This window comes from Oryzias latipes, chromosome 13, assembly GCF_053564925.1.
Source record: "Oryzias latipes strain Hd-rR chromosome 13, Olatipes_Hd-rR_3.1".
In the NCBI taxonomy this organism is placed as follows: domain Eukaryota; kingdom Metazoa; phylum Chordata; class Actinopteri; order Beloniformes; family Adrianichthyidae; genus Oryzias; species Oryzias latipes.
In genome coordinates, this window is record NC_136249.1 from 21306539 (window position 1) to 21319600 (window position 13062).

The following is a 13062-nucleotide window of genomic DNA, read 5'->3' on the forward strand; positions in this document are numbered from 1 at the left end:
CAGAATGACTGAATAATTAAGGGAGAGAATTAAGCTGGCTCAATTACAATACCTGGTGGAACTCCTTTAGATTGTAATTAATCCATTGATTACTGCCATTATCATTAAAGCAAAAAAACTGACACCGACCTTTGTAAATTTGTACATATATTTCTTTACTTTGCAGTCAACAATTTTTGGAACCATCCATCTAATTGTACATTAATACAGTTTTTATTCATTATATTAGTTAAGTTTAAGTTGATTTAATTTACTTTACAATTATACAAAATGCTTTAAATTCTTTAAATTCTCTTCATCTCTTAGTGATATTTTTGACGCAATTCATCCAAACATCCCTTTAATAGGTCAGCCTGTAACTTACAGTGCATCATGCTACTAGTTAGTCAACTAGAGTTTTAGTGGGTCTCACAGAGCATCTTGCAGCATCATAACTTTAAAAAGAAAACAAAAAAACTTTTGGACCAATAGAACCCTAACTTTTCCTTAATGTGTGTATATTTTATTTTAACATTCTGTTACCCTTAAAACATGACAACACAAAAGAGATCGGAGTATTCGTACCTTGAATGACCATAACAGTTTAATTGACTCCATTCTTTTTACAAGGGAGTGTCGTAGTTCACCAGTTGCTACATTTTCCTTGTTTTTTTGTTTTTTAATGCTATCTAAAGCTAAAATCAAATTCTGGCTTGATTTTAAACCCAAGAGAGACAAAAATGACAATTAGAACAAACATGACAATTCTGAATGTTCTCATGAGTTGGAAAAGGTCTGATAACATGAATGTTCCATGATATAAAACTAGTCAGGCTACAATGCTTTGATGGCAGTGGAGCACTCAGTTATTATAGTTTTTTTTTAAATGTTCTGATGGGTTTTTAACTTCTTTTTTTACCACATAGTCTAAGATAATTTTAGTATAATCTAAATCAAATATAAATAATGTCAGAGCAGTCAAAAAGACTGCCAAAGTCATTCTAGTAGTAGTGGAATTCCGGTAGACCAAGTGTTAAAGGATCCTCCTGCAGATGAAGCAACAAACTCTTCTCTTTACAGTGGGAACTTACAATTTGAGTCCCTTCTTTGGTTTGAGCAGAAAGACTTCTAGACAGTGAGGCATTCTTTCAGGTCGCCGCCCCATAACCACAATTTTTTGAAGCGTCCCAACAAATCATTTTGTTTGTCAGCTTTAATGTCACTGTGACTTTAAGCACTGGGTGGTTCACGTGTTACCCTGTGAAGACTGCAGCCCTGCTGTCTGCACCTCACAACACATGCACAAAGACTTTTCACCCCACAGCTCAAACACAAAAACGAGTCTGCTGGTCTAATCAGTGGACCGGGATGCACCAAGGAGCACCTATTGTTGGCTCCCGACAGAGAGCGATGGAGCAGAGTCACCCACCTGTAGTTGTTTCTACCATTGAAATTTATAAATTCAGTTCTTGGTCCTCCTGTAAAAAGAAAAATGGTCATCGATTATGTGATTCAAGCTTCTTCTTGTTCTTCCTCCACGTTTTTGTAGAAAACTGTACAAAGCAGAGAAGCTACCGTCCCATTCTTTTGAGATTGACTATGAAGATGTGGATAAAGATGAGGTTAGTAATGGTGCAGTAAAGTGTGTTTCAGTAAAAAAAATCTGTTTTTTTGGTCCTCAACATTTTTTATTTTGACATTTTTCTAGGGAAGGGTTCTAGTTCAGAGTTGTGAAAGTATCTATTTCTGTTGTTTGGTTCCGTGATGGTAAAAACATTATCACAAATTCAGTGTATTTAGTGCTGATTGCATCTGTTTTACAGGACACCACCTCACTGTCCTCCTCTAAAGGTGGAGGTGGTGGAGGGAGTGGAGGAGGATGTGGAGGAGGGGGAGGTGGTGGAGGAGGAATTGGTGTCTTTAGATCGGGATGGTTGTACAAAGGGAACTTCAACAGCACTGTCAACAATAGTATCACTGTTCGAGTGAGTAATATCCTCTAATGTCCTTCTGGCCTTCTGAAATTAATATTTTTATTCTTTTAATGAGGTGGTCTATGGTTTCCAAGCTCAAAAGTCGAAGGCTTAACTCTGCTCTGACCTGAAATCTGACTGTTAATGGCACAACTGTTAACCATGAATTTGTAATCTTAAAGACATCCCCATGTATTTTCTGTGTTCACCTAAAGTTGTTGCCTGTCTCTCAAAATGAAGCTTAAAGTTTGTGGTTCAAACATACTTGTCTTTATGCAGTCATTCAAGAGGAGATATTTCCAGCTCACTCAGCTAACAGATAACTCCTACATCATGAACTTCTACAAAGATGAAAAAATCTCAAAGGAACCCAAAGGATGCATCTTTCTTGACTCATGCACTGATGTTGTACAGGTGGGTTGCAATGACACAGTAAGAATGTGTCACTTGGTTTTTACTCTGTCGAATAAAACATCTTATCTTTAATGATGAGACACTGTATTGTTTTCGTGGTTACTTCAGACCTGACTGGGCTTTTGTATTTTTTCTGTGTATCTCCAAAAGAACAACCGCCTGAGGAAGCATGCGTTTGAGCTGAAGATGAATGAAGTTACGTACTTTGTGCTGGCCGCAGAAAGTGAGCAGGACATGGAGGAGTGGATCAGCACGTTAACCCGCATCCTGCAGATCAGCCCCCCAGACGGGCCTGCTCCAGACCGCAAGAGCCTGGAAATTACTGATCATCGACAGGGTGAGATATGCCATATTTTTCCCAATTCAGTAATCCCCAGTATTTACCTATAGTGTGTGTTAAGATGTATAACTGTTAAAAAAAAAAGTGAATTCCCACACCAAAGCTCATTTTATGGAGAAAATAGTATTTAAATAGATTTGAAAGGGACATTTTTATATTTTTGCAACATGTGGATAAATTAGGATTTCCCCTGAGGAGAGGATATTTTTCTGTTGTATCCCATCAAATAAAAAATCTGTTCCCTTATGCCAGACTTACAAACAATACCTCTCCTGCTCCATGTTTTAATTAGGAATTTCTGCTTGGTTTGGAATTGTTGATTAACGTAATCTCATAAAGCCAGACCCTGCGTATTTTGTTTGGGCACATCACCCATTTTTTATATCAAGAAACCTCATGTGGCAGCTTTGTTAGTCTGGGCATTAATCCACACTCTGTAACCAAACATAACACACTTACAGACCATTGAAATCAGCAAGAAGTGAAAGAATGATGTGATAGCTTCAGCAGTCATGGATCTATGGTCTGTTAACATCTATAAATCAGGGTGCAGTGTCGAGTGGCATACCATTAATTAGCCATTTTGTCCACAATGGCCTTTGGGAAGAGTAGCTTTAGGCACCATGAAGGCTATATTTCTGTAAAACCCCGTCTTTACTATTATCCATGGAGCCCACAAATGCAGGAATATTTTACTCTGAAATTAATATTTCTTCTGCAGATTCTGTTTAGTGAGCACCTAATGTACTTCTTAGCCCATTTAAAAAATGCATAGACTATAATGTGAAACAAATCGCTTAGAGACACTCTCTTGCCTCAATTAATGACAGTCATTACTTATGAAGAAGGCTCACAGCTACATTTGTGTTTGTTCCCTCTGCAGATGTGTTTGACCTGTCGCTAAATGACTGTAGTTTGCAGGACAATGAAGAAACCACAGAGAATGGCATAAACCCAGAGCTAGCAAAGGTATTGCTGTTTATTACCGTATACTTTTGAAAACTGAAGATATGTTACGTACCTAAAACCACTGTGGCAAAAAGTCCTGGAACGCTTGTCAATGATCTCATTTGTTTCCTGCCTGCTAGGATTCCCCCTTTTGCAGTCTCATCTGGTTGCTGGGTAGTTAATGAATTTGAAGTTGTCCAATATACAATGCTCTTCTCAGATACTTAAAATACACCTACAAAATGTTTGATTCAGTAGAGTCCTTGAAATAAACCTGAGTCTACAAAAAGGGCAAACTTGTATATTGCTGTTGTTATGATGGAATTGTAGGGAGTTACACGAGGGCATTTCTTTTGGTAGTTCCAACAGTAGTGGTAGCTTTGCTGCTACTTTAGTTTTGCATCAGAACATATACAATGTTTTCAAAAACTGCTACAGACGTGTTTGTGAGTTGCTGCTGCTATGGGTAAATGTAGAAGTATTGCAGATGTTTAAAAACGACAATTAAACTTTTTAAATGTTCATGTATTTTTAGGATGGTAACATTTGCTTTTAATGACAAACAATCAACAAAAATTTTTTTTCTTTGTGCTTGTTTAAAAGGCATTGTCGGAGTCCAGTTTATTACAATTACGTTTATCCAGCAACAGTGTAGTAGATATCACCAAATGGCAGATCGTAATCCAGATTGGTAATTATCGTCTGGTGGGCGGACATGTACGTAATCGGCGCTACTAGCGCAACGCAACAACTAAATTAAATTAAACTAGTTGCCATCATTTACGGAGTATAAGTCTACAGTTACAAGCATATGAGCATATTACTAGAGAAGCAAAATAAGTTAAGGTAGCCCGGCAACCATAAAACTGTTGAGCGTGATTCTTCCCCGATGTTGGATGTGAGAAAAATATAGCAGTGTTTGGGTTATTATAACCTCTTCTCAAAACGTAGCAGTACTGTTAATCTTGGAATACATTATACTAAAGAAGAGTGGACATGGCATGCTCGAAGGGAAGGAAAGTGGATTATTGATTGTTTTTTGTTTTTTTTGTAATCCATGCTTAAGTTGTTTCTCTTTGGTATTGTAAATGTGAACACAAAAATAAATATTACTGAAATGAACCCCAAATATACCGCATTGACCTTGATATGGAAGATATTTTTGTAACTGGACTTATTAAAATTTTAATTTGTTCCCCCCTGCAATATAATATACATTATACTTCGGATCTAGTTTGCCATTTTAAAAATACTAGTGCTTCCTGTTTATTTCAACAATTGTCGGGGCAAATTTATCTCTAACAAATAGTGAAGATCTACTGGAAGTAAGGCAACATTTTAAAAAAATCAAAGCACATTCTGATCATACAAATAAAGTTCTCAAGATATTACAGTTCCCCAAGTTATTCTCTAATGGTCTTTTCCTGTTTTTTCTGCTGCATTTCCTTTCACAGTATATCTCAGAGACAGATGACAAACTTCGCTCTGCCAGAAGAGAGGAGCGGTTGAATCTTTTTTCTCTTGATCCTGACACGCCTGTAAGAATTCTTTTACATTAAATCCATTACAACCTGAAACTTGGACTTGATTAATTGCTGCACTTTCTTAAAAAAAAAATCTCTCAAAGTAAAACTGTGTTTTTCCTGCTGCAGGTCCTGAGGAGTCCACGGAATGAGCATTCATCATCAGACAACAAACCAGTTGGTCCATTTGAGGAGAAGCTGGGCAGAAGGTTCATGATAACATGCAAATCACTCAACCTCATGCTACAAGGCTGTGTCACTGAGACTGAAAACGGACCAGTCACCAACGTAAGGAAAGCGAACACACTACTTTTTTTATTTCAAATAGTTAGGTGGCACTCCCCCTTTTTTGGTACTTCATATTCGAAACAATATAAGTAAACACCACGACTGTTCTCATATTGAATCCACACAATCTGATGATGTCTCCTATCATCTGATACCATCTACCACACAGAAAACATCAGTCAGCAGAAAAGTGATATACTGACAGTTTCTCATTTCACTTTCCCAGATTGAGCCATTCTTTGTGTCACTGGCTCTGCTGGATGTGCGAGAAGGGAGAAGGGTTTCTGCAGATTTTCATGTCGACCTCAACCATGAAGCAGTGCGGCAGATGATTGGAGGCTGTAACAGTGCAACAGGAAGTTCTGGTCCAGGGGTGGGAAGTCAGGAGAATGGATTGTGCTCTCCAGCAGAGAGGAAACCTGGTGACTGTCACCTTGAACTGGAGCTGGAGCACTGGCTTTGCTATCCAAAACAGGTACTATAATAAGCTTTGGCCATTACACTGCGTTTACACCGCCAACTGACCAACATATGCTTTCACAATTGTTTCTATGCAGGCCATTTTCTCTGTGACCAACCCTAATACCGATATTGTCATGGTGGCTAAAATAGAAAAGGTACTGATGGGAAATATTACCTGTGGGACAGAACCTTATATCAAGAATACAGACTCCTCCAAGGTCAGAAAATGTTTTACACATTACAAAATGTAATCACCTGTGTTCTCCATATTCAATATTGTTAAAAAAAGGGAGGTAAAGCATCTGCAGTATCGTTTCACTTGTTTTCTTAATGAAATACCCAACTGTGATGTTTTTGGTAAGGAAACTAGACTTTATTGAGTAACATAGTTTAGAATGAAATATGCAAAATGATTTTCCTGTGAAGCCAAGGTTTATCTTCAGCACTGTGCACCAGCTTAGTTCCAAAAGTATGTTTTTCCAAGATCCTTTCCAAGACTTTTTCTGGCTTTCCCAACTGGCAGCGTTCCATGTGGCCTCTGTTAAAATGGCTAAGTGAAACAACAGACATTCAACCTGCTGCCAGGGTTACTGTGTTGAACAACCCCTCATTTAGTTTGTGACTTTTCCAGGGTCAGCTAGAATTTAAATCTGGTCATTTCCTTTTGTGTTCAAGAATGTCAGCTGCGCTGTCTTGTTAGCACTGCTCATATTTGCATCTTTGACAGACTGTTCAGAAGATTATAAAATCCAACAAACAGTTTTGCAGCAAACTGGGGAAGTACAGGATGCCTTTTGCGTGGTCTGTCAGGTTAGTAAAGGGGCTTTAGCCACCACACAAAAACAATTCTACCCACTTCTCTTTGGTTTTTTGTCTTTCCTAAAACTGACACCTTATAGCTCTTCCTTTTAATTTTAGATACGTGTTTAAGGACAACCACGGAACTCTGGACAGAGAGTCTCGATTCTCGCCTCTTTTCAAACAAGAGAGCAACAAAATTTCCACAGATGACCTGATAAAGTTAGTGACTGAGTACAAAAGGTTAGATGGCCTGTACAACAGAATGTTTGCTCCAATGTAAGATATTTTTTCAAAATGTTTTACTTTGACTGTTGTCTCTGTAGGGCTGAGAAGACCAGCAAACTGCAGACAGTGCCCGGGACACTGGACATATCAATGGAAAACGTCCCACTTGAGCATCCTAGTAATTCTCCCACCAAGCTAAAGTTTCAGTTCAGTTAGCCTAATGTTGACTTATTTTTACTCATACTTAAACTTTTCCCAACAGACTGTTTGACATCCTCATATGTACCCATAAAACCTTTTGAAGAGTTGAGCACACGTCAGCCTTCAGTAGAAGTGGAGGAGTTTGTCCAGGACACCATCAAGTTCACCCAACCCTACCGCGTTTACAAAAACCAAATTTATGTCTACCCTAAACATCTCAAGTACGACAGTCAGAAGAGTTTTGCAAAGGTGAGTTTCACATGGAGGGGAAAAATCTGCTGCAAGATGGCATCTTGTACTTTTATAGCACACTTTACATTCATTGATACTAAAACGGCTCACCAATTCACAGGCTCGTAACATAACCGTCTGTGTGGAATTTCGGAGCTCAGATGAAGAAGTTGCCAAACCCTTGAAGGTAGATAATCGTCCAGTGTGTATTGTTGTATAACTTCTTTGTAATGTAACTCATTCTCTATTAAATGGTTTTTTAGTGCATCTATGGCAAACCAGGAGGACCAGTCTTCACCACAGCTGCCTTTTCCACTGTCCTTCATCACTCTCAGAACCCTGACTTCTATGATGAGGTGAGGAAACACAAAGAATTTTGACAATATTACATAAAAATAAGAAAAACGTTTTTTAGGTACATTATTTGGAGTATATTAATTTATAGGGTTATTAAAAAGAATTATACCATGGTCCGGTTGAATACTCGATTCTGATTGGCTGCTGGGTATGCATTAAAACCTGATAACCGCACGGTGAAAAAAGAAGTTCGGTCAGCTAGCTTAAATGTTTTGTATCACTGCGCCGGCTTCTTTAAAACAACCTTTTGGACAAAAACAAGCGGTAAGAGGTGAACTTTCTCTCTGAACTGATGCTTTATTCAAGCCATCGGGACGATCAGCATATATCGCCGAAACTTGACTGCAGCGGTGGTGCTGCGCGACAAGGACTATATGTTACGTGATGCATCACGTATCATATAGTCCGCTTTTTGTGAGAAAAGCGATCCAAATCGAAAAAAAAAAAGGATTAAGGACTAAAACCGGGTGAATATGTATTGCTTTTGTAAGTGACCATGGTATAAGCGGGTTAATGGCCTTCGAAGTGTGCGATTATTACTTTTTAACGCACTTCGCGGAAGCAACCGTCGTCGGGTTCAGGCTTCCACGGCGTGCGTTAAAAAGTAATAACCGCACACTTCGTCGGCCATTAACCCTTACTGAACCCATTTCATTAGTTAACATTTGGTAAACTGTATTAAGGAAAAGCATTGCAAAACTCCAGCCAAGTCCTAATTATTGTTCTCACAGTTGACTTTTATCCTATGTTTTACAAGTGTTCAGTGTGACCAGCCCCTCTGGCATAGGCAACATTAGTAGGACAATGACTGGGAGAAATTCTGTTATTATCCATTGATAGGTGCTGGAAGTTCAAATGAACACTTGTAAAACATAAAATAAAAGTCAACAGTGAGCAAAATGTGGAAATAAGTTTATTATTTCCGAATTACCCCACAAATGAGTATAATCAATGCTAAATAATTGCACATACAGTTTCCCTAATTCATTTTTGTGGCTTCAGGTGAAGATTGAGCTTCCCACTCAACTCCATGAAAAGCACCATCTACTTTTCTATTTTTACCACATCACTTGTGACATCAATGCTAAGACAAATGCAAAGAGGAAAGAAGCCCTCGAAACCCCAGGTGAGCTATGGGAGGTTTCAAACCAAGATGACTGTCATGCTTTTCCGGGTTTCTGCTTTTCCTTCATCTTAATAAGATGTTTGTTTGTTTGTTTGTTTGTATTTTAGTGGGGTATTCATGGCTGCCAATTCTCAAAGAAGGTCGCATGTCTTCGCAAGAATTCAACATTCCTGTTTCCTGCAACCTACCACCTGGATACCTGGCCATCAAAGAGTCTGGCAATACCAAGGTGGGTAAAAATGGGGTAAACATATAATTGTAGTAATAGCACATTTGCATTAAAAATTGTCACATTTTAGTTGGACAGTTTTCAACTTTGCAGCAAAAATTAGGTTATGTTTTTTTACAGGATGACACTAATAACACTGATAACTTTTTTTTAACAGAGTGGAGCAGATGTGAAATGGGTGGATGGAGGGAAACCTATCTTTAAGGTTTCCGCAAATGTCGTCTCAACTGTGTACACTCAGGTAAGACAATCAACATTATTGCTCAGGAAATAAATGCAAAGCATGCATGCATGCTTTTTTTTATCTCTAAACTCCCGCTGCATATATTTTTAGAAAAATAAATATAATTCTTATCCTTAAGCTTAAAGTAACTTTATTTGTTTGTATCATTTCCAGTATTTATGTAAATAAAAATTTTACTTTGCTTTTAGATCAGCAGTGGTGCAGCATTCCAAGTAGTCAGATGTTGATTATAAACTTGCAAATTGTGCACAGATGGAGCATAATGTGTGGGAATAAAAGTGAAATGGGACAAATGTTCTTTTTTGAGAATATGTGAGCTATTTTAAATGTTCATTTTCTAAAGGTAGTATTTTTGCAGTAAAAAATATGATCACATGTTTTTTTCTCAAGTACTTTTACAGACAATTAAGGGTTCAAAAAACAACTTAAGGATACCACAAAGCAAATATAAGATATCAACTGTAACTTTTTATGGTTAGTGTTGGCCGTTTGCAAATATGTGAAATCCATTTAGTGTTTTTGGAGTTAGATTAAGAAAGATTAATTCAAAAACATAATAAATAATGAGGTTATGAACTTTACTTTTTGGCCTTATATTTCACTTTAAAGAGATAGCAGTTTAACTTCAGGCCGTGGATTTTCCTGAATACCTCTGTCTTTCTGCCAGGACCCCCACCTGAACCGATTCTTCCAGCAGTGCCAGAAGAGAGAGCTGGACCTCTCTCAGCCTCCTACCTCTAATTTTCTCAACTGCTTAAAGGTCAGGAAAAGGTCTCCCTAAACCCCAGAGATTGAGAAAGAAACCAGGGCATTGGCTACCAAATGTTATGGGACGAATGCAAGACCATACCAATACCTTTTTAAAGGCTCTTTTTGCACTTCACTTAATCATCTTCACCTTCTCTTGATCATTCTCCAGGGTCTTCTAAGCATGGAGAGAATCCCAGTCATAGTTCGGTTCCTTCCAGTACTCTTTAACCAGCTGTTCAAGGTTCTGACTCTGAACGACAACGATGAAGTCACCACTGTCACCACCAGGTAGGCTGTGGTACTACAGACTTGGTTCATGCACTGCTACTGAATTTGACCATTTTCACGTTTAACAGCAAAAAAAAAAAAAAAATTATAATTGCTTTTTTGTCATGTCAATGAAAGGCAATAAGAAAAACATGTTTTTAATAAACGGAAATGTGGTATTGTTTAATAATATGTAGTGGATTCAGCTTTTTGGTGTTGTGTCTGCAGAGTGTTGGTCCACATTGTTGGCAAATGCCACGAAGAAAATCTGGATCATTATCTGCACTCCTACATCAAGGTACATTCAAAGCATGCTGTGTGTGCAGTGTGATCTATGAGATACAGAGTGTCTGCTTGAGTGTGGTTTTAAGTGCTGATGTTTTCACAAAGGACGATAAAACATTTGTTGGCTTTTTAACTCCTGAACAACTATGATGAGCATGAACTTTAGCCTGAACATTCTTTACAGAATTGTTTTTTGCATCTGCTGGGGTGACATGCAAATATAATGGCATGTACGGTTTATACACAAGCACTTATATCACAGTGAACTACAGTACATTTGGTGTGACAAACTGTGATTATTTGGCAAAATTAGCAATTAGATTTTTGTTGTTGTGTAAAGTAATTGTTCTTTAAAAAGTACAATATTTACTTCACTTTATCATTTTAAAAGTTTTATCATAAAAATAACTTATTTTAAGACACTTAAATTACACTTCTTTCTACTTAAAAAATGACTTATACAAAATATAGTCTTATTTTGATTTGATAAATTGTCTGTTCTGGGGTAAAAAAAAATATCCTGTTGATTTTGATTTCCTTTTAAAACCATAGTAAACATTTGCAATAGTTAGAAATAAGATAAAAGAGTCGCTTCCTTCTTCTGCTTATTTTTTGTTTCCTTTGTGTTGAAGTATGTGTTCAAATCAGAGGCTCACGGCTTTCGGACGGTTCACGAAGAGTTGGCAAAAGGGATGACCTTCGATCTGAAAAGCAACGAGCAAGCAGCTGTGAGGAACATTCTCAAGGTCTGGTTGTCTTAACTTGGCATTTATGTTGATATTTTCAAAGTATCCCAGAAAAGTTTTGTTATAATTTGTGATTGATTTGTTAGATTTCCTATTTATGTCAAAGGTTTGGGAAAAATGTTGCATAAAACTAACCACCAAGTAAAACAACTTCATCTATTCGTGGTTTCAGTACTCCTGGTTCTTCTTTGAGCTCATAATTAAATCCATGGCTCAACATTTGGCTGATTCAGAGAAGGCAACGGTAAGGGGTTTACTCTGCTTTGGACTCCTCTAATAAACAAATACTTGTAAGTTACTGAGTCGGATATTTCCTCGGGTGTAGCACATCTTCTTTTTTTTCCCTGCAGCTTCCGAGGCCACAGCGTTTTCCCTCCTCCTACCTGAGCCGTGTAGAAACCTTGGTGGAGACGGTGTCTGAACATATCTTCTGGAAGTACAAAGAGCTGGTGGAGGAAACACGCAGTGCCAATATGGCTGTAGCAGCTTTTGTAAAGGTAGAAATAAATATTTTCAAGTGAATTCAAACAATATTGTTAAATGACACAATAAAAACACGATATTCACCTCCTCAAGTCTATGATATTTGCTGCATGTGCCATTAACTGTCCTGCTTCTGTTTTTGAGGAGGATCAATGCAAACTCAATGAACAGTTTACAGATTAAAAAAATGCTATTATTACCATTATCTGTGTTTAATGATCTGTCTGCACGCATTAGTTGATGCTGAAACGGATTTCCTGCCTGATTCATCTGTCTGTCTCCTTGCAGCGCTGCTTCACTCTGATGGACAGAGGCTTCACATTCAAACTCATAAGCAACTACATTAACATGATTACTGCTGCTGACAACAAGGTTTGCAAATGAAGCATTAAAACAAATATTTAAAGGAATATTTAAAGAATATGCAGCCGAATGAAAACATTCACACTGTGATGCACTGTTTTTGTGTGACTTAAAGGTGTTGTGTGAGCTGAAATTTGACTTCCTAAGGGATGTGTGCAACCATGAGCATTACATTCCTCTCAGCCTACCCTTGCCCTCTGCTCGCATCACAGGTAAGCTGAGCCCCAACTCACAGCTCCCCCCTCCAGTGTTAAATGTGGTAACAATCACACAACCACCCCCATTTGTTTAATAACTGTGTCAATCTTTTTTTTCCCTCTCACTGTAATTATTTTTCTCATCTTATTTGTCCATGTCAGATCATGCATCCCCAGAGCCACAAAGCACTCATGGTAAATATGTTCATCCCCTCACTGCAGTGCTGTTTGTCTTGTCACAATATTCATCCACGGTCACTAGATTACTGCCTACAAGTGGATTCACTTTGTGATGGAAAGCAAATATTGGCGTTATCTAAATTCTGTATGACTGATTCAGTTTCTATGCCCCCTTTCACTGCAGTGTCAGTGCCTGAGTACAATCTGACCGGAGAGTTCTGCAGAAAGCACTTTCTGACTGGTCTGTTGCTACGGGAGCTAGGACTGGCGCTCCAGGACGAACAAGACCTGCGACATCTAGCCTTAGCCACCCTAAAGAATCTGATGGCCAAGCACTCTCTGGATGCACGTTATGCCACCAAGGTAGACTTCTTTTTTTGTGGAAGAAAATGTGAAGCCATGACAGTGAGTCATGAGGACACAGCTGAAGTTCTTCCACTGTGACTCATC

The 13062-nt window shown here is 38.2% G+C and overlaps 1 protein-coding gene across 7 annotated transcripts in view; it reads left to right on the plus strand.

Moving 5' to 3' along the window:
- The window catches only part of dock10 (dedicator of cytokinesis 10), a 64880-nt gene that overhangs the window by 37586 nt on the left and 14232 nt on the right, over positions 1-13062 (plus strand). For 5 of the 7 annotated variants that reach the window (XR_013647146.1, XM_078929653.1, XM_078929651.1 and 2 more), the window contains exons 5-32: positions 1529-1601; positions 1803-1964; positions 2232-2366; positions 2517-2703; positions 3590-3675; positions 5109-5192; positions 5307-5465; positions 5692-5940; positions 6023-6145; positions 6655-6737; positions 6846-6968; positions 7052-7131; positions 7216-7403; positions 7507-7572; positions 7649-7741; positions 8745-8868; positions 8976-9097; positions 9255-9338; positions 10009-10101; positions 10261-10379; positions 10587-10656; positions 11276-11389; positions 11562-11633; positions 11740-11886; positions 12161-12244; positions 12351-12447; positions 12595-12627; positions 12797-12975. Coding sequence is in view for 6 of the 7 variants with exons in the window: in XM_078929653.1 (XP_078785779.1) it covers positions 1529-1601; positions 1803-1964; positions 2232-2366; positions 2517-2703; positions 3590-3675; positions 5109-5192; positions 5307-5465; positions 5692-5940; positions 6023-6145; positions 6655-6737; positions 6846-6968; positions 7052-7131; positions 7216-7403; positions 7507-7572; positions 7649-7741; positions 8745-8868; positions 8976-9097; positions 9255-9338; positions 10009-10101; positions 10261-10379; positions 10587-10656; positions 11276-11389; positions 11562-11633; positions 11740-11886; positions 12161-12244; positions 12351-12447; positions 12595-12627; positions 12797-12975 (3229 nt within the window). In the remaining variant the exon portion in view is untranslated. The remainder of the gene's footprint in view (positions 1-1528; positions 1602-1802; positions 1965-2231; positions 2367-2516; positions 2704-3589; positions 3676-5108; positions 5193-5306; positions 5466-5691; positions 5941-6022; positions 6146-6654; positions 6738-6845; positions 6969-7051; positions 7132-7215; positions 7404-7506; positions 7573-7648; positions 7742-8744; positions 8869-8975; positions 9098-9254; positions 9339-10008; positions 10102-10260; positions 10380-10586; positions 10657-11275; positions 11390-11561; positions 11634-11739; positions 11887-12160; positions 12245-12350; positions 12448-12594; positions 12628-12796; positions 12976-13062) is intronic. The other 2 variants (XM_078929652.1, XM_078929656.1) reach the window with 1 other exon arrangement.